The sequence below is a fragment of the Suillus bovinus genome (genome assembly GCF_016758785.1).
Source record: "Suillus bovinus strain UH-Sbo-P2 chromosome Unknown EDB93scaffold_45, whole genome shotgun sequence".
Taxonomy (NCBI): Eukaryota; Fungi; Basidiomycota; class Agaricomycetes; order Boletales; family Suillaceae; genus Suillus; species Suillus bovinus.
This window is the reverse complement of record NW_024542101.1, coordinates 246,679-266,628: the sequence shown is the minus strand read 5'-3', so window position 1 is coordinate 266,628 and position 19,950 is coordinate 246,679. Positions and strand designations below refer to the sequence as shown.

Sequence of the window (19,950 nt, the reverse complement as noted above, 5' to 3'; positions counted from 1 at the left end):
AGTTGAAGCTTCCGAATTGTCCTCCGAGAAAAATTAGATTCTGTTCATAATGAACATGAGCTTTTTATCGTCTTCCGGGTACTTTGGTATGACATGGCTGATCCCGTAGTCTAAACACGGTTAGGGAGTCTAGAGTTCACCCTTGCTTTTATATCTGGTGGTGTTCCACTGCTGAGTTTAGTGAAACATAGGCAGGATTTTATCCATTCAAGATAATCGAGGTAACACAGCTGTATCGGATATCATACACGATGATGACGGGGTCATCCTCGGCTGCCCTCTGTATTCGGTCGGAGAAAATGAAAGGCAGCGGGAAGCATGCGGACGCGTGAAACGATCATTTGGTTTGGCCAGTTGCCGGATTTGCGGAGACAAGACTAATCGAACACGTCACGAAGGTAAAAATTGAACCGTTTGAACTCTGACGTCAAGACTGCGATAGTGCTACCAGACATAGAATGTTCACGGGGATGGCGTGCGGAAGCGTGCCAACTGCGTCAGGAATAGGGCACCGCCTTGCTCCAGCAGTTCCCCAGAGGTTTCAGCGCGTCATAACGAACATTGAAAGAGAAAGCGTTTATGGCCGGTGAAGCGGTGGCCATCCTGACCAGAGTCGAAAATGGCGTAAAGGGGACGATCAAAGAGTAACATGCGGCTAATCTAGAAATTTCAATGCAGTTTAATATGCAACCAATGCATAGCCATAGTTCGTCTCCTCAACAGAGGTGACCTGACTATAGTGATATTCCTACAGAGACCGCATGAGATAGTAGGTAGGACGGTCACGATTGCGCATACATACCTCGGCCCACTCGTGTAAGCGCCTTCGTCTCACATTCATGATTTAATTCAGTTAAGTGTGGAGTATTAGTATTTTGATTTGTAGATTTCTTCGTACCATGCGCAACTTAAGTAGTAGACCGATTCAGAGACTCAGAAGACTGTACGGCGGCTGTCAGGAGTGCTACCGTCAAGCAGCGTTTAATCTCCGCCCAAAGCCATGGAAAGGGAGAGTGGCCATTTTAATTCCCGGACGTTCTGGGCTGGATACCTGGATCGAGTTTGCGTTTAGGCTCATAACCAGCCTGGCGTATACTACCACGGATGCTCGGGTAGCGTAGCCAAGCTTGGTCGATCTCGGAGAGATTTGGCAGGGAGCGCGGAGTTTAAAAATTTGTTGATTGTGCTGGCGGTAAGAACACTCATTTACCTGTAGACTCCAACTCAAAATTGATTTTCCTGCAAAAGGAACAAAACCACCGACTGTTCATACCAGAGGTTCGAACGGCTGATGCATATTGCAAGCATCTGCAGGAAAAGTGCAGGAGATGGCACCATTTTAATGTCCTATTCGAATTTCAGGACTCAAGTTCATCTGCTACGTGATTTGAGAGAGATATGATAACTCCATACGGTACGAACGAGTGATTCAGTTGTCACTGAAGCTGGACCATAACAAAGCGGCGCAATCAGCAACTGGACATCTTCAATTGCCCTGTCTCTCCGAGATCGACTAGTCGGGTGGCGCGGGGTCAGAATATTTACAAGTCTAGTATGTGTTGCATACAGAACTCACTTGCTTTTGCGTTCATTCCACTATGCCCTCAGAAAAAAATGAACACGGCGAATTCTAGACAAATGTCCTGAAATTGCCTTCCCCATTCAGCAAAGTCCAAGTCATATTGGACCGCTGAAGCTAGACTTTGGGAAGTAACAATTCAAGTCAGAATGTCTCTCTCAACAGTGACCTCTATATAGCTTTCTCCATGTCAAAACGCATGTTCCGAATTCCAGGAAGCCGAGATCCCGACTCAGAAAGCCCCATCCCAGACTTGTGAGCTAACCCATGCAACCTAGAAGAGCTTCAAGCAATCGGATTATCTGGCCCCTGCATTCCAACTCGTGCGTCGCGACATGCGTGGGCCCCTTTGCGGAACAATTTAAAGGCAAAGAAAGGGGAACAGCTGCTGCCGAACGAGATGTACAAACTTTTGTTAGTGCCGCCAGCTGCTGTTGTGACCCTGAGAGTGAAGGAAGAGCTCACAACTCTAATTCCATTCCATCGCGTGTCTGTGAATTTGGTGTGACCGATGTTGACTCGCCGTCTGGCAACACTCCCATTTTGTTAGACATCAACTTTTCTTCAGGTCAAAACGCGATGTACATGCGTCCAAAGTTTTCTGTCACCCCTAATTCATCTATTATCCCTCAACGCATATCACGCTCACAATTCTTCGCCTAGTAACACGCACTCAAATGCCTTTTGGGCTTCGCACGATGCGATACCTTGATGGACCCCTATCTCTACCTGTTACAAGGTCGCTGCATGCGCAACCTTCCGTGCCTCTGTTTCCTAGATGGAGTGGGACCTAGCAAATTTAGATCGTCGTTTTGCGGACTCTGACGTCAACACTTCGAACTATCGTGAGTGGACTCAGCTGCTGAACGACGAATGAGATAATACTCTCGTGCCGTGATGTCACTTGTTTCCCCCCTGTGCTGGATTGTTCCTAGTCAACAACAATTGTTGTTTGTGATATCCCGAAAACTACACTGTCTTGCCTACGGCATGCTGTCGCTTACTACCTATACTAAGTCGCTCGTGCGTTCTGGAGGCTCCTGGCACCATAAGTTCACGAGACCTCATGGAATGATCATACGTGTGAACATGGTGAGTGGAATGACCAGGAGGAATTGGACTATCGTTGTGGTGAGTACTGGATCTGGTGGATGGTGGTTTCAACCGCTTCTCGTATTTGAGTAGAGATTTGTGAGTTCATCGAAATTTGTGCATACCTTACCCAATGATATAGATATCATTTCCTTCCAGATGCGACCTGATTATGGTCTGCAGTTTTCTTCAGTGTACTTAGTTTGCTGATGGGGGCTCGGTGATATCCCACATGATCTGAATTCAGTATGAGAGGTGTCAGACGAATGGATCCCCAACGACTTCTAGCACAACATTTTCTTCTTTCCCGACACCCTGTGTGACCTTGGCCGAACATCCCCGTTGAACCCACCGACCCTAAAGAAGACAGATGAGAATGTCTACACTTTCAACGAACAAGTCAAAGTCGAAATACCAAAGGCGCACAAGCAAAATGGGATGAACTCACTGTGTAGGACTGATCCCCTATGCCAATGCTACGAAGGTGTGTCTGGAGCATCAAGGCGCGAGCGTGCTCCTCGGTAAAACGAGTCGCCTTCCCCTCACTGACAAGATGTGAACAATCTGCATACATGATTTGGGGTTCCAAATACTTTTCAAACTGCGGAAGCAAATCACTGCTGTCGTCAGGGATCCAAGAGACATGAAGCGTGAGAGTCCGAAGGTTGTGGCCCGCCTCGATTGCTTTTGCGATTGAGTCCTAGCCGCATCAGTAATTGACCGGATATTTATTAATGAAAATCACATACTACGTCTGGACTCGCCACGGAGCATTCGAGTGTCACAAGCTGAGGGCATGTTGAGCACATATATGATACAGTATCTAACGTCAACTGCGCAACGCCCACAGCAAAATCTTGAAGGGACTTTCCGTGTCTGCCAGTAAGATTCACGATGAATGGGCGCGGGATGGTTATTTGGCCATGCACTGCAAATGCATTTAGCGTGAACGACTTTAAAGTTTGTTGGTGTGGAAGCAGTATCCTCATCCATGTCCATAGTTTCTGCGGCCCATCGATATCCACTGATCCTGTTTGAACTGTTAAGCGTTGCAAACGAGGTAACGATGTGAGTGGGGTGCGGTAATTTCCAGAGTCCAGATATTCCGTGTCGAGGGCTATCAGATTGGGCAGACAAGCAAGTATAGCCGGGATAGCGGCACTTGGAGCACCCTTGAGACAAAGCTCTTGTAAAAAAGGAAGTTTCATGAAGACAGAGATGAGGATAGTGGCGGGAACACCTGCACAACGCTGTGAAAAGAATAAGGAAACAGAGAGAAGGAAATAAGAAGCTCTCTTACACCGAGTTCAAGGTACGTTAGAGAGGAGCTCAGCGAATCAGCCCAGCCTTGAAGTACACGCGGGGGGCCCCACTCCAAAGACCACACTGATAAGCGACGAATGCCCTGAATAGTATTGAGCCGGGACCAAACTCGTTCTCCTGGATCATACTGGGTGCGTATCGTAAGCTCCCGCAAAGGTAATGTCATTAAGACGTCCAGTATGGGTAGAAAATTCGCCTCTGGTGTCAACGTGTCGTCTACCCAAGTTGCAGATGTAAGATTTGTGCAAAGTCTAAGCGCTGCAACAATATCCTCAGTGATCTGAGGAATAACTTGTCGCAAGCGCTGCACTGCGCCTTGTAGTGGGGCTGATCAAACCAGTAACGAATTAGAAACCACGCTACTTGCCTGTTTCCGTCACATGCCAGACATACTGTGCCAATTCTGGTCGTTTGAGAAGGGTTGCGGAGGGATGGTGAAGGATCTGAATGTAGTAAATACGATTTTAGATGCATACTCACGAGATAAAGAGTAATCGCACATTTCGTTTCACTTGTGAATCAAGCCTCCTGTACAAGAGAGGCGTTACAGCGTGATTGAACGCCCGGCTGACTAGTGCAACTGCACTCAGATGCCTTCGATCATGCAAATGTATGAAAATAGGCTGCAGAATATCGAAAGGTATGATCGCTGTGGTAGGCATGTTGTCAAGAGGTTGCTGGCGTTCTTGCGATATGCGGTCAGTCTGGTTGGGCAGAGTGCAGGCGGCGGGCGCCTACTATGAAAAAGTCCCGCTTGCCCTAAGTTCAACTAACCGTCTCAGGCTATAGCATTTTGTAACTTACAAGCAACTTGCTCCAAGCACACTCAATCATTGCAGCATACTAGCCGTGTATTATCGCTGCTGTCGACTGCAGGAACAGTAGCAATGAAGTAGTGGCGGCAAGTGAGTGCTTGCGATGCATAATACTCGTCACTGAATGATCAACCACAATAGTCTTCCTTGTGCCTGGCAGGCTGTCTTATTGAAGGAGAAAGCAGAGCAACTCGACCGAAGCGTTCTTACGGCTCTCAGGTTGTTTACGTTTACTACGAGAAAGTAAAATGATGGCAATACTAGTTGACTCGGAGAATGGCTAGCGTGAAGTCCTGGGTTAGCCTCGCCGGGTTCTCATCGAGTCAGGCGCATCAGAAGACTGGTGACTCAGGGTGAGCCGCAGATATCGTGATAGGTACTGATGTGTATGATCATATATAGAAAAGGTCAGCAACCAAGGAGCACCAAGCTGTGTCCGAGTCGGCAGCCTGTTTCGTTATTATGCTTCTCGCTTACAGGCTCCCACAAGACGTTGATAGGCGTTGATAGGCGTGTATCCAGGTGGTATTCTCGACCCTCGAGCAAGAAGATGTACGAAACCAGCATGGAATCCAAGTTGTCATGGTATTTTAATGTCTGTCTCCCTTACAACGGCTCACGAGGTCTGTCGACTCCCATCATGATCAAAGTTCATTTGTCATATCAGATGGTCTGTTGGAGACCAACTGAACCTACTTTCCTCCGAGAATTAAACTTTACTCTCCGCGTTCCTCTTCCTGATGGGCCAGGGCGTTCTCGGTGTTTCTCCGAAATTGACCTTTTGTTCCAGGTTATGATCCGAGCATCCAAGGTCCGGTATTGGGGTTAACCTGGGTGGCGTCCGGACATGATGTTCTTATTACACCGTTTACAGTGCACACGTCAAAGTCATGGCACAATGGCTTAGCGGTATCTAGGGTGATGTATCATTCATGGATTGTGACACCATGTACGACTGCGCAGTGCGGAAGTTTGAACCGCATTTTTTACTGCTTATTACAAACTGCTCAAGGTCACTTATGATTCAAAGCCTGGTTACACTAGAAGAGCGTACAGCTGAGGTCTGGGCAAAAAAACCTCTGTCGACTCGATCATACCACGCGGCCCATCAAGTGTTCACCTGCTTCCTTTTCATGCAGCCTCTGGTTCTTTGTCAGTCATGCACTCATCTGCTGTTACTCTTGTTCCTCCAGTGTCGCTCGTGATCATGAGCTTGCAGATGATGGAGTGTCTGTTGTGTCATCCTGTGTTTTGCGTAAGTTTTTGGGGGTTTCTCGCGAGCGTCTTCCTGTATAACAAATGTAATCGAACTCAACTGCTTTTGTATAATCGATCACAAATGTATCACGCGAGTAAGAAAGACTAAGAAAAGAGGTAGAGAAGGGTACAGGGATGCCCGGAGGGTCCTTGTGAATAAGGAATCCTAATGATTACCAAACGTTTGACGCCAGGAATTGCCGAATCAACACTTACCGCAACCACCATCTGAAGTTCAGTCAGCACGGTCTCTGTCTCAATTCCACCGCCAATTCCTCGCCGCCTCTCGTTATACTTATTCTGTCATATACTGATACCATGCCCATTCATACCGCCACTCATTCAAATTTTCGTACTCTTTTCTCTCCGTTCTACTCTACCCTGTCAGGCGCGACGCCACTCCCGTCAGCGTTCGTTCTCACACAATCGTTCGGCCAAGCCATACCTGAGGACCCTTACTGTTCTACAGTATAATTATAAGTAGCCCATGTACAGTCCCTACTGCCAGGCAATAATACCTAGTGTCGGAATCCCGCTCTCGCCTTCGTTATCCAGCAGTATTTCATGAATTTTGTCTATTGTTTCAGACCCACTACGTTCCTTATCATATGTCTCTCGTTCGCGATCCTCTGGCTCTGCAGCACATATATACTTTGGGGTTCAGCTCTACTATCAACATTTCCTCCAGCACTTCCGTTTTCTGCCTGATGGAGTACCATCGCATGACTCTTTCAGTGCTTTCAATTCGCATTCCTTCCCTATACTGCCTTCATCTACATTTTCACTTCTGCGGCGGAATCTGCGCCTAAGGCGACACCTCCAGGCTTCGGGGCTTGAACTGTCCCCTGTGAATACATCATGCTTCGCTTCAAGCATCAAAGCTTTTCCGCAAACAAGTAAATCCAGACCGGTGATATTCACATGTTCCCTGAGTTTTATCACGCCATCCTACTGGAACATTGAAAAAAAAACGTTTTGGAGAAAATTTTGAAACTAATGGCCAGGCGGACCCAGGACGGAACTCATCCGGACGAGATTAGTCCACCCGGACCGTTGAACCTGGGTTCCGAGGGCATCATCTCGTAGCCAGTCGCTAACGTCCACGTCGTCCAAATGTCACTGTCAATTCATCTCCTTCGACTTCTTCGACTCTCAATATGCCGTCACCTCAGCGGCTCTCGACCACCAGATATCGGGGCATCGTTTTACGCCCTCCGAGAAACAATTAATTATTCACCCGTGTAGAACCGAAGCGAGTCGGTATTTGAAAGTCGATCGAATCGTTGAACTTTCACCATAAAACCGCACGGCCGACCAAACGACCAATCAGTGAGGTAAGACTTGCGTAAAGAATTGCGGCCATATGTCATGTTTAAGTTCCAAGCAAAAATCATTATTTCATTCAAGGCGTTATCGATGCTGAACGGTACGTCACTGATCATCGTATCTAGCGACGGAGATAAGAAGAGGCGACTGTGAAACAAATTTGAACAGTCGGTTGTCATGAGATGCTAAAGAAATCCAAAATATACTCCTATAGTAGAACAAACGAATGAACCAGAAGTTAGAATAACGTCAGAGGGTATCCAGGTCGGAAATGCAGTTCCTGCCGCATGCGATTAGGCTAAGGTATAACAATAGGGGATGGAGGTGGTACGGCTTGCCGCTTTTGTCGAGTGATGAAAAAAGCTGAAATGATGGCTTTTCATTCAGTGAAGCTGGCGGGGTTTCAAGCAGTGGGTCTTCGAGAACGGCCGGTCAATGCATCAGAAATGCGTCTGAATCTACCATTCGACCCTGTGGAGGTGAGAGAGGGAGAAGCTTCGAGAGAGGATTTGGGCAATTCTCCGCTGCAGCGCGTAGAAACTGGGAAAAAGTGAACAGATTCGTTGGGATTGTGATACAGAATATGTGACTCCAGAAGAGCGAGCATCGAGTCCTGGTGACTCGTTCTGGGAAGTGATGCTTCGGGAAGTTGTGGAAGCGGAGGTGAGGGCAACTGCGCGAAGATTTAATAGAAGTCGCACGATAATTGGGAAAAGACTCACTGGTTTCCTGCGAGGCTTTTTAAATTTGACAGAGTAATTTTCATCCCAATCGTGGAAAGGGTCTTCATCAGTGGCAGCTGTACGATCATATAGCCTCGTGCCTTTACGCACACGAGGTTGGATGGGCTCGAGCATAGGAACAGGAATATTGTTGTCGTGAACAGCTTCGGAGTAACAAACGTCGACGAATGACTCAGTAGGTGAAAGGAGAAGCTGTTCATCGAGGCGATCAAGGCAGGTTGGATCAAAATCAAGGTTATGCAACGAGCGGTGTAGGACTTTGTAAGTGTTCGTGGGGGTCTCAGCGGAGACATCATCCGCAGTGCGCGGTGATGCGTAATCACGCGGGCGGAAGGTTGGTCGGATGGGAGTCGGCAGATGCTTCCAGCCTTGAGTATCTGCGGAAGATTGCGATCGTTGGCGTGAGTTATACGCGTGGACCCAAGGTGGACTTGGCTGCAAGATCTAGTCAACATCGCGACAGTGGGACTGGAGAAGTTTCGAGAGACTCACAGTCTTTACGCTGAGATCATCAGTGCTCGAAAGGAATGAATTCTTGAGATGGATGTGCGTCCTGGCGTACTTGTCCCGTGGGGTGCATTTGTCCACGACACGTCGATGGTGTTTTACTGGGTTCATAGTAGATGGATTTGGATTTGAAGTACGGACACCGCTCATTCTGCACTGATCCCAGAATAATGGAAAGGTGATTGAGGTAACAAGAATCTTTGGCGCCCCGTGACATGATGTTGGTTTGCTTTTATGAGGACGCGGAATTTTTTCCGCAACACTCTCGCGTACCCCGATGACGCATCATTCGATTTGATTATGGATTCAGAATTGGAAGTAATCAGTAATCGATCTCGAAGCACGTAAGTGAATCACGGCACTGAACTCACGTGATATTAATTGTAATTGTCGGGGAGCAAAGGCGACTGAACGATGATTGGTTGAAATCATATTATGTAATCATGAAATGCAACAGGAAAGAAAAATCTCTGATGTAACTTTCTCGGGTGATGAGCTAGTCCATGATGAAGCATAGCAACTACTCGGATCGTTAACTCTAGGTCCATTCCATTCCGAAGTCTCCTTGACAGCTCAAGAACTGTGCGCACAACATCCATTTCATCTCACCCAGATTCGGGCTTTCTCTTACGCCCGAAGTGACGAGCGAACGATCTCGCCCGTTCTACCAGCCCGTTTGCCGGTGGCTTGGCGCCAAGGGCGCTGGTCCGAGACGTTCTATGTCGTAGCTCTCCTGCTTTGGTCGCATAAACGGTTGTGTGATTGTCCTCAGAGCGCGGATGTGCTACTGTTGCCTTTTCGACAGAGACATCGATGACCAGGCGCGTGCTCGGCGAGAGTAGGTTTGATGACTGTGACCGAGACATGCGTTGGGGTAGTATGGCTTCGACTGTCTTCTGGAAAGGCTGACGGCCATGTATTCGTTCGATTCGCGTCACCTGCTGGTCGTCTTCTAAATGGTGAGATTCGTTTTCTGAGCCTTCGGAAATGAAGGAGTCCATGCTTCTGGGCTGAATATTCCGATCAGGAAATGCTCCTGATAGCAGGCACGAATAAAAGGCTACTTACGTTTGCTAATGAATGATAGAATGTTGACTTGTGGGCAACAGTAGCGAGCGTGGGTGAAGTTGAACTACTACTTGAACCATTGCTGTTTGAAGGCTATTGGGGGTGAGTTATGCGCGTATGCAAAGTGAATAAGCCATACCTGGCCGAACCGTGACATTGATACAGAACTCTTTTTCCGTTGATGTCCTCGCCTGGTTAGGCTGACTAAATCAGGGTCGACGAGCTCATGTGCTGATAGTTCATGCTCTTGCATAGCCCTCCTCTCACTCTCTTCTTCTACCTGTCTGAATCTCTGCACGAATTTAGTTTTCTCTGTGGCCTTACTACGGCGCAAGTGCCACTTACCTCCTCCAGGGGTTCAAGGGATGACAGCATGTTGGAATTTTGCCTCGGCAGTCTTGTACGTGGTCTAAGGTGAGTTGACCTTTGCCGCGGGTCGTCGTTAGTACGTTTGAAATCAGAAACGTGAGAGTGATGGGTAGTGGCAAAATTGCGACGGCGTTTATGAGTCGAGGTACGTATGGAGTATAGTACCTCACGTGTGAAAAGTCGAGAACATGCCCCGATCGGACCTGACACGAAAGTGGGTCTCGTCTTCAGCTGTCGTGGGGGAGGTCCATTATTAAATAATTGTTAGTCACCCCTAAAATGGAAAGCAAAGACTATTGAAAAAAGTTTTGAATAGGAGGACGACGACTACGATGAGCGTACAAACAAAACTTGCATTTCACAAGTCTGGTCCCCGAGGAGACTCGAGTCGTCGTAATCGACTTCAAGAAATAGCCCAGAGCACCATAAGCGCCATTGAGAATGGCACGGTCATCATTGCCAACGTCTCCCATGATCTAGCTGCCAAAGTCAACTTCTCCAATCATAACACTCGTTACTATTCTCCAGATTCTTTGCTGTCCACCTGGTCTAATACACCACGTAACGCTGCGGACACGAAATCTGAGGTATCTATCCTCGAGATTTCCACACTTGATGGCGCTAGATCGTTGTTCAATACCCTTTCATCTCGTTCCCCGAGCTTCGGTCGGATAGCAATCTTGAACTTTGCGTCTGCTACACGACCCGGAGGTGGTTTCTTAAATGGGGCACAGGCTCAAGAGGAGTCCATAGCCAGATCTTCCACGCTTTATCCATCTCTATTGACGGACAGCGCCCAAAACTTCTACCGACTACATACCCATGATAGAAATGGAGGGTTTTATCATCACGCGATGGTCTATACACCTTCTGTCGTGATCTTGAAGGATGACGCAGGGAATTGGGCGTCGCCTTTTGAAGTCGACGTTCTAACAAGCGCGGCTGTAAATGCCGGCAATGTGAGGAAGAAGATTGTGGATGAGTCAGAGCTAGCGGAGATCGAGAAGCCCATCGAATTTGTCATGAAAGAAAGGATGGCGCGTATTCTGTTCTTGTTCGAACAGCAGGGTGCCAAGAACCTCGTCTTGGGCAGTTTTGGAACGGGGGTGTTCCAGAACGATGTCAAAGTTGTTGCGAGAATTTGGGCAGAATTATTGACGGTGAAAGGTGCGCGATACCGGCATTCGTTTGATCACGTAGTATTCGCCATCCTTGGGAAGGATACCTTTACCACTTTCGAGCAGTCATTCAAGAAGCATTATAGTACTGATACATAGACATCTATAACTGAATATTGGTATTGGAATGACCTCAGATCAGCCTAGTGCTCGTCTGAACAAATGGCAACATTCACTCACTCAATTTTGGCCCGTTACGTCCACACTCCACATATTTACACTCGATGGATCAATGGCGCAACATAGTCTCCTGCTTCATGACTCATCTAGAGAAGCGAGCTGCTGCGGCAGCCTGAAACGCAATGAATGCGTAACATCATGGAGCTTACACGATGGATGATCCTTGACGTACACCTTATCTATCATGCATTGACCTCGTGTTGCGTACAGGTGTGTCGCATGAGCTTCGTGCGCCTAAAATTCAATTTTCACGTACGAAAAGCCTAGACAGTTCTTGTGTTCGAGTCACATCACAGCTTGCCTCGAGGCAATTTCTGCTGTCTGGCTAGCGGGAACCCCGAAATTGAGCGCTGAGGATTGATCGAATAATGATCCGCGAGTTGCGTGTATCACGAATCCTGTGTTGATTTGATAGTGGAACTTCCCGCGGAGCATGCATTCGTAAAATTTTCAGTTCGGATTCCACCACGTCGGGTCCCTGGATGTCATCCAACTCACCTCCAGCGCGCTGCTTCCCGACATCGCGCGGTGTTTGGTCAACAACATCGTGGTCGGATAGCGCAAGCGACTCCAGTATTTGGACAATAGACAACGATGATGTTTACGCAATCCACCTTCAGGCTAAGCAATTGGATAGGGATAAAAGGACAGACGAACAATGGACAACACGCGCAGAACACGTGTAGCTGATCAGATCATTATCACGAACTGGATTCGAGAAACGTATATCTTGACTTCCTTCAAAAATTTCCTCTTGAACCAAAGCCTTTTCACCTTCCTCCTCCCTCTCTCATCTCTCAGGTAGAGTCAATCATGGTCAACTCATCAGAACATGGATTAGCACGTGTCATCCATCACAAGGACTACTATATACGCGGCGGTGATATGACCGTACTGGTCAGTGTCTAACGGTCGTTATGTTACTCAACGTCTTGGATTGATGGATGCATCTTCGCAGGTCGAGAATCATCTCTATCGGATACACAGCTACTTCTTCGAACGCGAATCGCTGTTTTTCCGCCAGAAATTCCAGTCCTCCGAAGGCGAGGAACGAGGCTCATCAGACAACAATGCCTATACTTTGGAGGATGTCAAGAGCGAAGACTTTGCCCGTTTCCTCTGGGTCTTCTACAACCCGTATGTCTAGTTGATTTGCTCGAATCAGCCATCCTGACAGTTGTGAATAGAAAATATTCGCTCTATGAGGCACCTCTCGAGACGTGGCTGAGTATCCTACACCTCGCCAACCGGTGGAGCTTCAGCAACGTCAAGGAGCTCACTGTACGTGAACTCGAGAAGATTCACATAGAGCCTGTCGACAAGATCGCAATATATCACGAGTACACTATCAACAAGCATTTCCTCATTCCAGCGTACATCGCGGTCTGCAAGAGGGATAAGCCTTTGTCATTTGCTGAGGGTATGCAGCTTGGGATGGAGACCGTTCTCCGTGTCGCAGACGCTCGTGAGCGGGCTCGCCAGCGTGCTGCTGAGAGTGGAATCCGCTCGCCTACATATGATGATTTTGAAGACAGTGATTTGGAATCTATGGTCAGGGATGTTTTTGGAATAACCTCGCGATCACCGTCGCCGGTTCCCCAGACCAGTCATTCGGCTAGCTACACCAACGGCTCGACCTTCACGAGCCCGAAAGGCAATGGGTCGACGACAACCAGAGCTAATGGCAATGTCAATGGCAACGGCGGCTCTTCAGTTCGTGCTAACGGTTCATCCAACCCTGACCCGGCTGCTCGTTTCTCCACCGACACCACACACACGTTCAACACTGCCAAGGAATCGCCATCCACTTCTCCGGCTTCTTCGACAACTACACACATTGTTTCACCGCCAAATCCTAGTTCGAAGCCAGCTGCCCCAGTGCCTGAGAGCAAGCCCGCGCCGCCGGAGAAGCCCAAAACGCCTGTGCAGACAAGCTCTTCTACCACTGCATTCCCCTCTACGGAACCAACCCAGACTGGTGCCTTCAAGTCAAACGGAACGGGTGAGCCTTCATCGGTGGCGAGTCCTGTACTTATCTTTTTCTGACTACGGCTCATTCTTGGTATTGCAGGAGGGAACAAAGGAGGAAAAGGCTGGTTCTCTTAGTTCCACCGCCGTTGTCACCCCTATCGCTGAGCCTGTTGTATCAACACCCATTGATGTTAAAAGTCACGATGAGAATGAGCCTAACAACCCCGACAATGATGCTGACAAGGATGAAACTCAAACCAAGGACATTGACCTCTCTAGTGTGATGTCCGATTGCGAAAGTGTACGTGGCGGTGGGCGAGGTGAGCATTGCGATAACATCAATTTGATGTGCATCTCACAAGCCGATTTCATCTAAGGCAGTCGCGCAGGGAAGCGTCCCGGGCGTGGGTCTGGGGGAGGCGCACGTAAGAAGCAAGGTTAAGTTCGCCCAAGTTGGAGAGCGGAATGTTGGCGCTTGGTCCATTTCAAAAAACTAACTCTCAAGTTTTGTCGTTTCGGTTGTCCGCCATTCCTTGAGTCAATGTATCTTTGTTTGCATCAAAAACTTCTTGCTCAAGCGAATGATCCGCGAGCGAGACGATTGTATGTGCCCTCGGTCGATGGCAGGTCCTCGATTGTGGATCTTTTTGCGTTGGCCAGACTTATTCCGTAAGTATGTCTTGTTAACTTGTTGCCTCGAGGAGCCTCGTGGGCCTGGTTCGCTCTCTCATTAGTAAACTTCGGGCTGCTTCGGGTGATCAGCTTCTTCGGCGACAGAGATCCGTGCGAGTATCGCTGGACCCTTGTACTCTTATTGTACATACCTGTAGGCGAGGCTCACGCAATAATGAGTGATATCATTACGTCGGTAGTCGCTAGGACTGCATTGATCTGATGTCTGATGCATCGATATACTGGAGTTCGAAGCATCGCCAGCGCTCGCAAAGTATATAAATATTAACGACAATTGGATCAAGCGGCATACGAGCACCGTTTACCCCCAATCATCGATTTCCTACTGAACGCCACTTTCGACATCATGTCAGATACACCCAGTGGTTTCTCAGCAATCGTCAAACATCCTCAGTATTTCATTCCCACTGGGGACACCCAATTTTTAGTGAGAGGCCCTCCAAGTGGGTATGAAGCGCTGATGAATGTTTGGATGTTTCCAGGCACAAAACGTACTTTTCAATGTACATCGTTATTTCCTTGAACGCGAACCGACTTCCTTCAGAGACATATTTTCCGATAGCGATAACAACGACACCAAGCCTTATCATACATTGGATGTCAAACCCGAAGATTTTGCCCACTTCCTGTGGGTGTTCTACGACGAGTGAGTCATAGCGCACTCTCCCGATGCTCACAGATGTCATTACTGAAATCTGTGGCCTTTTAGAGACTTTGAATATGAGAACCAGCCGCTTGAGAAGTGGCTGGTGATCTTAAGGCTCGCAACGCGGTGGGGATTTCGCAAAGTGCGAAAGCTGGTCGTCCGTCAGCTCGAGAATCTCGACCTACAACCCATCGACAAGATCAAGATCTATTCCGACTTCAAGATCGATGCCCAGCTTCTGATACCATCATACTCGACATTGGCAAAGAGCCCCACGCTCCCTCCTTTTTCAGAGGCTGCAAAGCTTGACATTGAAACAATTCTCAAGCTCACCATGGTGAGGGAAAGAGCGTTGCAGAAGGCAGCAGAGGACGGATGCCGTTCTCCGACGAGTGCGAGCGCTGGGGATGAAGACGTCAAAAGATTCATATGCGAGATTTTTGACCTCCCCAGGGCCTCAACGACTGAGCCATCGAAGCCTGTTGAAGGGAGTTCCGCAGATGGAGTCAATGACACCAAGGGAAGCTCGGTTCCGACGTTGCAAAATCCCACTCCGGGAGGGAAGAAGAAGCAGAATGGCAACGTCAAAGGCACATCCAACGCAGTAAGTGGCTGTCATACGTTCAAACTCTGCGTTTACTGAATCTGCCCAGAATGGCCGGCACAGTAATGGAGGCACACCCTCCTCCTAGGGTACGCTGCAGACATTGGGCTTCTCTCGTTGATTCACAACAAAATCGTCCATTCAGGTATAGGAATATGCGCCCGTGGTGAAAAGTAATCGCACGAGATTTTATGTTGCATATGTTAAAAGGGAGAAGTTCGTGTAGGCGCACATATGCACTGTATATTTATTGGTCCGGTGTATATTGTGTGTACAGGTAGAAATCGTTTGGACGATACTCACCAAGTAAGGAACTCAAAAAAGTCAATGCTCTGCCTCGATTTCTTTCCGTACTGGGCAGGGTAATCAGCAGGCTGTCGTGTGTGATAGCAGGAGTGACTCACTTTGCTCCAGGTCTTTTCGTTCCCATTCATCACTAACACCAAGGTCTGCAGGCGTTTTTCGGCCCCATAACACATCCATCCATCCAATGTTAGGTTTGTCCTTGTCGAGAGACTGTTTTCCCTCTCCATGTATACAGGCAAGGTTACGCGACTTCTTTATCTCTTCGTCAGATATTGGCTTGCCCGAACGAAGTTGATCGATGAGGTCTTGCAGAATGGAAGTTTGAGCCTTGAGCCTTGCTCGGTCTTCGTCAGCTGTTTTTCGCTGCCACAGCGAGTGCATAGAAATTGAGGTCAAAGCTGTTGAGTATAGTATGTGAGGAATATACTGAGTGCCGGACATGATGGCAGAGAAATAAGTGCATCACGGCAGATGCCGCGCTGTAACAGCCATGCATATGCAGTCACTCGTAGACTCGTAGCAGAGACAAACACGTTATATATATATTAGATTTGCTAGTGACGTATGCGCAGAACGGTCAGCTTATAGTATAGCAGATACTTCAGGCTAGCGCAATCGTCAATCATTCGATGGCCATGAGTTGATTGTCCTGACTCTATTGGATAGTGGCAAGCGTGATCATTTGCTTATCCCGAGAACTTCCAACGGACAGACCAATCAATCGTAAATCATGTCCACCGTCACCACGATTAACAGCGTGGTCAAAGCATTGGTCTCCGTCCACCAACAGTAACACAACTAGCAACCATGGCAGCCCGAGCAGTTCGAGCGGGAATCAGGGGAGCCTTTCTTCATCTTCAATATGGGATCGTGCTCGGGTCCTGCAGCTAGCATTGCGCGTTCACTGAAGAGTGCGATATACGAGTTCACAGCCACGAGACTCGGATAATGCATTGCCCATACGTTAAGCGAATATAACCAGACTCAGGCAGCCCTCTTGCTGTGAACGTGAACCGGTTTTAAGCTGGACTAGTAGTGATGCGGCATGTTTGCTTAATTACGCACACACCTCTTAGTGGATACATAAGGACGTGCTACGATAACTGTATCGCCTCAATCTGGTCGAGGGGGTATGGGTTGTAAGCTGTCAGCTGCGACTGGCTAACAGCAGGCTCTCGAGTTTCCATCCTGCCCGAGTTCAAGTTTGATCATGATTTCTATTTTAAACGAGATAAGCATCAGATTGTCAACTGACGGGGTACGCATGCGGCATACCTGTGCATCTAGAATAGGTCCACTTATCCAGGACGCAGGTTCGGGCTTCTTATTTCCGAATACTTGCGAGAGCGAAGTGCAGACTTCATCGCGTGAAACAGGCTTTCCATCAATATAAACGCCTTTTGTCGCGAGCGAAAGTTGCTGTATTTTATTCCCCGGTGTGGTAACAATCAATGTCAGTTCGTTTGCGGGTTCTGCAGTGGATAAGCGGCAATTTTTCATGTCCAGTACATCACCCCGTAGACCAAAACTGCCGAAGCCTTCAAAAGTCGCGACCTTTGGACGCGCAAATGCTTTCCGGGTCGACGTGATATGTGGTGGAGTAAGCCATATCCTCTTTACATTCATTCCACTTTTCATGCCAACCATAAATGCCACCCAACCTCCAAACGCGAGATGCATAAAGACCAGACCAGCACGCTGGTATGTCGGACGGAGTTCATACTGCGGCTTATTGCCAATCGTATTGGAGTTATCGGATATTGTGGACTCGGTGGGTTCCACAGGACGCGTAAAATGGTTCCAGGAAAGCTCGCACATTGCTAGTCTGCACGCCATTGAAGTTAAACTAGCATGCACAAGAGCAGAAAACTCACGTGCAGACCGCATCAGCTATGAGAAGTGTCCAGGTGAACTTGATTAAGATACTGGGCTTCTTGAGTTCATAAAATGGTTGGCCTTTTGGTATATGGGTTCCTTGAGCACGGCCAGGGAACAGGGAAAAGTGCCTTGAACGATGTGCAGTGAAAGTAGATCGGTTGCAGCGGACCAAGGCTTTCATGTATCTTATTCTGGGGAAGAGAGACATTGGTGCAGTGGTACACAGCTGTCGACGATCCAGACGTCCGACTTGAGAAGAGAAGTTATGTAAACTCTTAAAGTTATTTACATAGATACAGACTCAAACAATCAAGATTTTAAGCTTGAGAAGACTGCATGTGCTACTACGAGCTTGTTACACATAAGCCCACAACCACGACACTGACTACGTATGTGCTCCATTGCATTTAGGTAGTTACACAGTTACCAAACAAATGAGCGGTGTTTCCAGTGACATTCACGTTCTGGCAAGAGTAGGTCGCATGGCCATCTTGTGGAGGTGGTCTTTGCGATTGATTATTTTCTTGATCCAAAGAAGAAGAAAAAGAAAAAGAACGTACTCAAGGAAAATATCATTAACACTAATATTGTTGCAGCGGGCGTCCGGAGAGCATGCCAGTGAAGCAACCACGGATTGCATTTTTCCAGACGAAGTGCCCTTGAAACTTCGGCCACAGTTGTGTAAGTTCCAACGAAAAGGACAGAAACATTTGTGCGCACTTGGAAAATGTAACGTCCTGAATATATACGTTGGAAGGGTGTGCAGCACATTCTGTTGTGTCAGTCATGTAACACTGCATAACAATCGATTAGTCTCTTGCAAATCGTGACAAGATGATTGCGAACCTGATTAACGATCAATGGGTTGTCGACGTTGCCCTCGGTGAAGAAGCTAAAACTAATATTCTTCACAATGCCACTGCCAACCCCCGCACCGGCGAAGGCTTTAATGCGCGCACCATTTTGGGCATTATACATTTGGACATTGCTGAGAGCTCTCGATCAGTTCTCCTGGCTATTATCGAAGTCCATGTTCAAACGCACGTTGAAGTGAAGTTTTCAATGATGTCATATACCCCGGAATACTGCCCGAGGGAGCCCACGGAAATACCACTGTCGACAGGATGTGAGCAGGTGCGCATCACGTCCAAAGAAAGCTTCTACGAACTGGGAACCGTTGCAGATTAAGTCTGATGCAATAATATTTGTTGAATCTAAGACAAAGACTATATGAGCGAACCATTAAGCCCTGGCGAGAATAGATGGTACTTGGTTTTAATGAGACACAATCATCGCCGTTGTTGATGTTCGAATTCATGATGGAAACGCTATCACTGCGATATATATCCCAGCCATCAGTATTCTTCGCAAGGTTGTTTGATGTGGAAAGAGCAGTAATGTTGATGCCATCGTAGATGACATTTTGCCCTTCATTGACCTACCGTGGGGGTAAACTGGTGAAGCCGAAGATTGAGTAAACTCTGAAATGCTCACAAAATTGAACCACTCAGGGCTGTTGATCATCGTAATATTTTTAATGGAAATATCAGTAGCTTGGTAAACCGTGAGCAGGATCGGGCGCAAGAGAGTGCTGTTAGTGGCACTGAGTGCAGAGTCAACCGAATGTTACATCCAGACTACTCCAAGTCCTGCTCACAATGCGTCGTACCAGACCTGCAGGTTGTAAAATTAGCAGCACATAGACCCTATGCATTGATTAGCATACCTGACCCGAACCATCTATTGTTCCACCACCATTGATATGGATGTTTTTTCCACCTACAATCCAAAAGGCAATTTGGTCCTGGAACTCAAATGGAAAACCGTTCTAAGGCGAGGGATTAACAGATAGCGCATTGCAATTCCCAACACATACGTTAATCCAATATGACATATTGCTTGTGAATTTCACGGTTCCCAACAGATTCTGCAACCCACTATGTGAGATTGCCAGTGCAACATGATAAAACATAGTACATACAATGTTCTTATCCTTCAATCCAGTCATATCCATCCTTGTTGCTATCGAAAGAGTGGTTTCACGAGGAATTGTCACTGAGTCACAACGTTGAACAGCATCCACGAATGCCGGTCCATCGTCTCCGCTGCTCGCTGTGACGGTACATGATAAACCACCTGTATTTGGGGCAGCTCTCCCTACCGAAAAGAGCCCACCCACTAATGCTGTCCAGAATGGGATATGCATTGTGTTGAACGTAACTTGGAAGGATGTGGCATTCATATCGTTCGCATGATGAAAATAATACCAAATGGGTGCCCTGCAGTCCGGCCGGCGTAACGAAGAATTTATTCGATGTCCCCTTCGTTTGATGCGTAACCGTTCCAGTAATGCGGTTGCATGGACTCCAAGTAGTGTCATGATGATCGGAAAAATTGAATATGCTATACGCTACA

The 19,950-nt window shown here is 47.7% G+C and overlaps 9 protein-coding genes across 9 annotated transcripts; 3 read left to right on the top strand and 6 right to left on the bottom strand.

The window, feature by feature from the left end:
• Positions 1–2,472: 2,472 nt before the first annotated feature.
• On the bottom strand, positions 2,473–5,103 carry EDB93DRAFT_1158470 (uncharacterized protein). Its single transcript, XM_041449957.1, has 9 exons — positions 4,799–5,103; positions 4,495–4,747; positions 4,362–4,437; positions 3,972–4,309; positions 3,421–3,921; positions 3,265–3,371; positions 3,120–3,216; positions 2,797–3,028; positions 2,473–2,746 (listed from the first exon to the last, which is right to left on the bottom strand). Exons 2-8 carry the CDS (start codon positions 4,654–4,656, stop codon positions 2,930–2,932), a joined length of 1,380 nt encoding a protein of 459 aa, XP_041305792.1. The 5' UTR covers positions 4,657–4,747; positions 4,799–5,103; the 3' UTR covers positions 2,473–2,746; positions 2,797–2,929.
• A 2,334-nt stretch (positions 5,104–7,437) lies between these two features.
• Positions 7,438–8,953, bottom strand: EDB93DRAFT_1158443 (uncharacterized protein). Its single transcript, XM_041449956.1, has 3 exons — positions 8,628–8,953; positions 8,115–8,570; positions 7,438–8,065 (listed from the first exon to the last, which is right to left on the bottom strand). The coding sequence occupies exons 1-3, from the start codon at positions 8,790–8,792 to the stop codon at positions 7,796–7,798; spliced, it is 891 nt and encodes a 296-aa protein (XP_041305791.1). The 5' UTR covers positions 8,793–8,953; the 3' UTR covers positions 7,438–7,795.
• A 12-nt stretch (positions 8,954–8,965) lies between these two features.
• On the bottom strand, positions 8,966–10,309 carry EDB93DRAFT_1158442 (uncharacterized protein). The gene is made up of 4 exons (XM_041449955.1): positions 10,056–10,309; positions 9,850–10,002; positions 9,711–9,803; positions 8,966–9,652 (listed from the first exon to the last, which is right to left on the bottom strand). The coding sequence occupies exons 1-4, from the start codon at positions 10,083–10,085 to the stop codon at positions 9,248–9,250; spliced, it is 681 nt and encodes a 226-aa protein (XP_041305790.1). The 5' UTR covers positions 10,086–10,309; the 3' UTR covers positions 8,966–9,247.
• Positions 10,000–11,612, top strand: EDB93DRAFT_613575 (uncharacterized protein). Its single transcript, XM_041456871.1, has 2 exons — positions 10,000–10,342; positions 10,396–11,612. Exon 2 carries the CDS (start codon positions 10,412–10,414, stop codon positions 11,354–11,356), a length of 945 nt encoding a protein of 314 aa, XP_041305789.1. The 5' UTR covers positions 10,000–10,342; positions 10,396–10,411; the 3' UTR covers positions 11,357–11,612.
• Positions 11,613–12,024: 412 nt separating this feature from the next.
• Positions 12,025–13,563, top strand: EDB93DRAFT_613073 (uncharacterized protein). Its single transcript, XM_041456867.1, has 4 exons — positions 12,025–12,334; positions 12,396–12,574; positions 12,625–13,439; positions 13,509–13,563. The coding sequence occupies exons 1-4, from the start codon at positions 12,251–12,253 to the stop codon at positions 13,541–13,543; spliced, it is 1,113 nt and encodes a 370-aa protein (XP_041305788.1). The 5' UTR covers positions 12,025–12,250; the 3' UTR covers positions 13,544–13,563.
• Positions 13,564–14,339: 776 nt separating this feature from the next.
• EDB93DRAFT_613114 (uncharacterized protein) lies at positions 14,340–15,578 on the top strand. The gene is made up of 4 exons (XM_041456868.1): positions 14,340–14,528; positions 14,584–14,747; positions 14,811–15,351; positions 15,401–15,578. Exons 1-4 carry the CDS (start codon positions 14,448–14,450, stop codon positions 15,437–15,439), a joined length of 825 nt encoding a protein of 274 aa, XP_041305787.1. The 5' UTR covers positions 14,340–14,447; the 3' UTR covers positions 15,440–15,578.
• Positions 15,533–16,195, bottom strand: EDB93DRAFT_613001 (uncharacterized protein). The gene is made up of 2 exons (XM_041456866.1): positions 15,756–16,195; positions 15,533–15,704 (listed from the first exon to the last, which is right to left on the bottom strand). The coding sequence occupies exons 1-2, from the start codon at positions 16,096–16,098 to the stop codon at positions 15,676–15,678; spliced, it is 372 nt and encodes a 123-aa protein (XP_041305786.1). The 5' UTR covers positions 16,099–16,195; the 3' UTR covers positions 15,533–15,675.
• A 467-nt stretch (positions 16,196–16,662) lies between these two features.
• On the bottom strand, positions 16,663–17,854 carry EDB93DRAFT_613314 (uncharacterized protein). The gene is made up of 3 exons (XM_041456870.1): positions 17,532–17,854; positions 16,933–17,482; positions 16,663–16,874 (listed from the first exon to the last, which is right to left on the bottom strand). Exons 1-3 carry the CDS (start codon positions 17,741–17,743, stop codon positions 16,866–16,868), a joined length of 771 nt encoding a protein of 256 aa, XP_041305785.1. The 5' UTR covers positions 17,744–17,854; the 3' UTR covers positions 16,663–16,865.
• An 88-nt stretch (positions 17,855–17,942) lies between these two features.
• Positions 17,943–19,741, bottom strand: EDB93DRAFT_1088830 (glycoside hydrolase family 28 protein; the record flags this gene model as incomplete). The annotated part of the gene is made up of 12 exons (XM_041446168.1): positions 17,943–18,039; positions 18,096–18,200; positions 18,256–18,329; positions 18,382–18,523; positions 18,580–18,648; positions 18,704–18,749; positions 18,805–18,973; positions 19,030–19,138; positions 19,193–19,209; positions 19,262–19,363; positions 19,412–19,462; positions 19,517–19,741. The coding sequence occupies 12 exons, from the start codon at positions 19,739–19,741 to the stop codon at positions 17,943–17,945; spliced, it is 1,206 nt and encodes a 401-aa protein (XP_041305784.1).
• Positions 19,742–19,950: the final 209 nt, after the last annotated feature.

What these genes read in the sequence shown, in the direction of transcription:
- EDB93DRAFT_1158470 (XM_041449957.1), bottom strand. Translation starts at nt 4,656, where the DNA reads ATGCCTACCACAGCGATCATACCTTTCGATATTCTGCAGCCTATTTTC. An exon ending in CTGGCATGTGACGGAAACAG is followed by an intron (nt 4,310 to 4,361) that starts GCAAGTAGCGTG and finishes CCCCACTACAAG; the next exon opens with GCGCAGTGCAGCGCTTGCGA. An exon ending in TAACGTACCTTGAACTCGGT is followed by an intron (nt 3,922 to 3,971) that starts GTAAGAGAGCTT and finishes TTCTTTTCACAG; the next exon opens with CGTTGTGCAGGTGTTCCCGC.
- EDB93DRAFT_1158443 (XM_041449956.1), bottom strand. Translation starts at nt 8,792, where the DNA reads ATGAGCGGTGTCCGTACTTCAAATCCAAATCCATCTACTATGAACCCA. An exon ending in ATGATCTCAGCGTAAAGACT is followed by an intron (nt 8,571 to 8,627) that starts GTGAGTCTCTCG and finishes TAGATCTTGCAG; the next exon opens with CCAAGTCCACCTTGGGTCCA. An exon ending in AAAAGCCTCGCAGGAAACCA is followed by an intron (nt 8,066 to 8,114) that starts GTGAGTCTTTTC and finishes ATCTTCGCGCAG; the next exon opens with TTGCCCTCACCTCCGCTTCC.
- EDB93DRAFT_1158442 (XM_041449955.1), bottom strand. Translation starts at nt 10,085, where the DNA reads ATGCTGTCATCCCTTGAACCCCTGGAGGAG. An exon ending in CCCTTGAACCCCTGGAGGAG is followed by an intron (nt 10,003 to 10,055) that starts GTAAGTGGCACT and finishes AAATTCGTGCAG; the next exon opens with AGATTCAGACAGGTAGAAGA. An exon ending in TCTATCATTCATTAGCAAAC is followed by an intron (nt 9,653 to 9,710) that starts GTAAGTAGCCTT and finishes CGGAATATTCAG; the next exon opens with CCCAGAAGCATGGACTCCTT.
- EDB93DRAFT_613575 (XM_041456871.1), top strand. Translation starts at nt 10,412, where the DNA reads ATGAGCGTACAAACAAAACTTGCATTTCACAAGTCTGGTCCCCGAGGA.
- EDB93DRAFT_613073 (XM_041456867.1), top strand. Translation starts at nt 12,251, where the DNA reads ATGGTCAACTCATCAGAACATGGATTAGCACGTGTCATCCATCACAAG. An exon ending in CTCTGGGTCTTCTACAACCC is followed by an intron (nt 12,575 to 12,624) that starts GTATGTCTAGTT and finishes AGTTGTGAATAG; the next exon opens with AAAATATTCGCTCTATGAGG. An exon ending in CTTCAAGTCAAACGGAACGG is followed by an intron (nt 13,440 to 13,508) that starts GTGAGCCTTCAT and finishes TTGGTATTGCAG; the next exon opens with GAGGGAACAAAGGAGGAAAA.
- EDB93DRAFT_613114 (XM_041456868.1), top strand. Translation starts at nt 14,448, where the DNA reads ATGTCAGATACACCCAGTGGTTTCTCAGCAATCGTCAAACATCCTCAG. An exon ending in CTGTGGGTGTTCTACGACGA is followed by an intron (nt 14,748 to 14,810) that starts GTGAGTCATAGC and finishes GTGGCCTTTTAG; the next exon opens with AGACTTTGAATATGAGAACC. An exon ending in TCAAAGGCACATCCAACGCA is followed by an intron (nt 15,352 to 15,400) that starts GTAAGTGGCTGT and finishes GAATCTGCCCAG; the next exon opens with AATGGCCGGCACAGTAATGG.
- EDB93DRAFT_613001 (XM_041456866.1), bottom strand. Translation starts at nt 16,098, where the DNA reads ATGTCCGGCACTCAGTATATTCCTCACATACTATACTCAACAGCTTTG. An exon ending in ACGAAAAGACCTGGAGCAAA is followed by an intron (nt 15,705 to 15,755) that starts GTGAGTCACTCC and finishes TACCCTGCCCAG; the next exon opens with TACGGAAAGAAATCGAGGCA.
- EDB93DRAFT_613314 (XM_041456870.1), bottom strand. Translation starts at nt 17,743, where the DNA reads ATGTCTCTCTTCCCCAGAATAAGATACATGAAAGCCTTGGTCCGCTGC. An exon ending in ATAGCTGATGCGGTCTGCAC is followed by an intron (nt 17,483 to 17,531) that starts GTGAGTTTTCTG and finishes AATGGCGTGCAG; the next exon opens with ACTAGCAATGTGCGAGCTTT.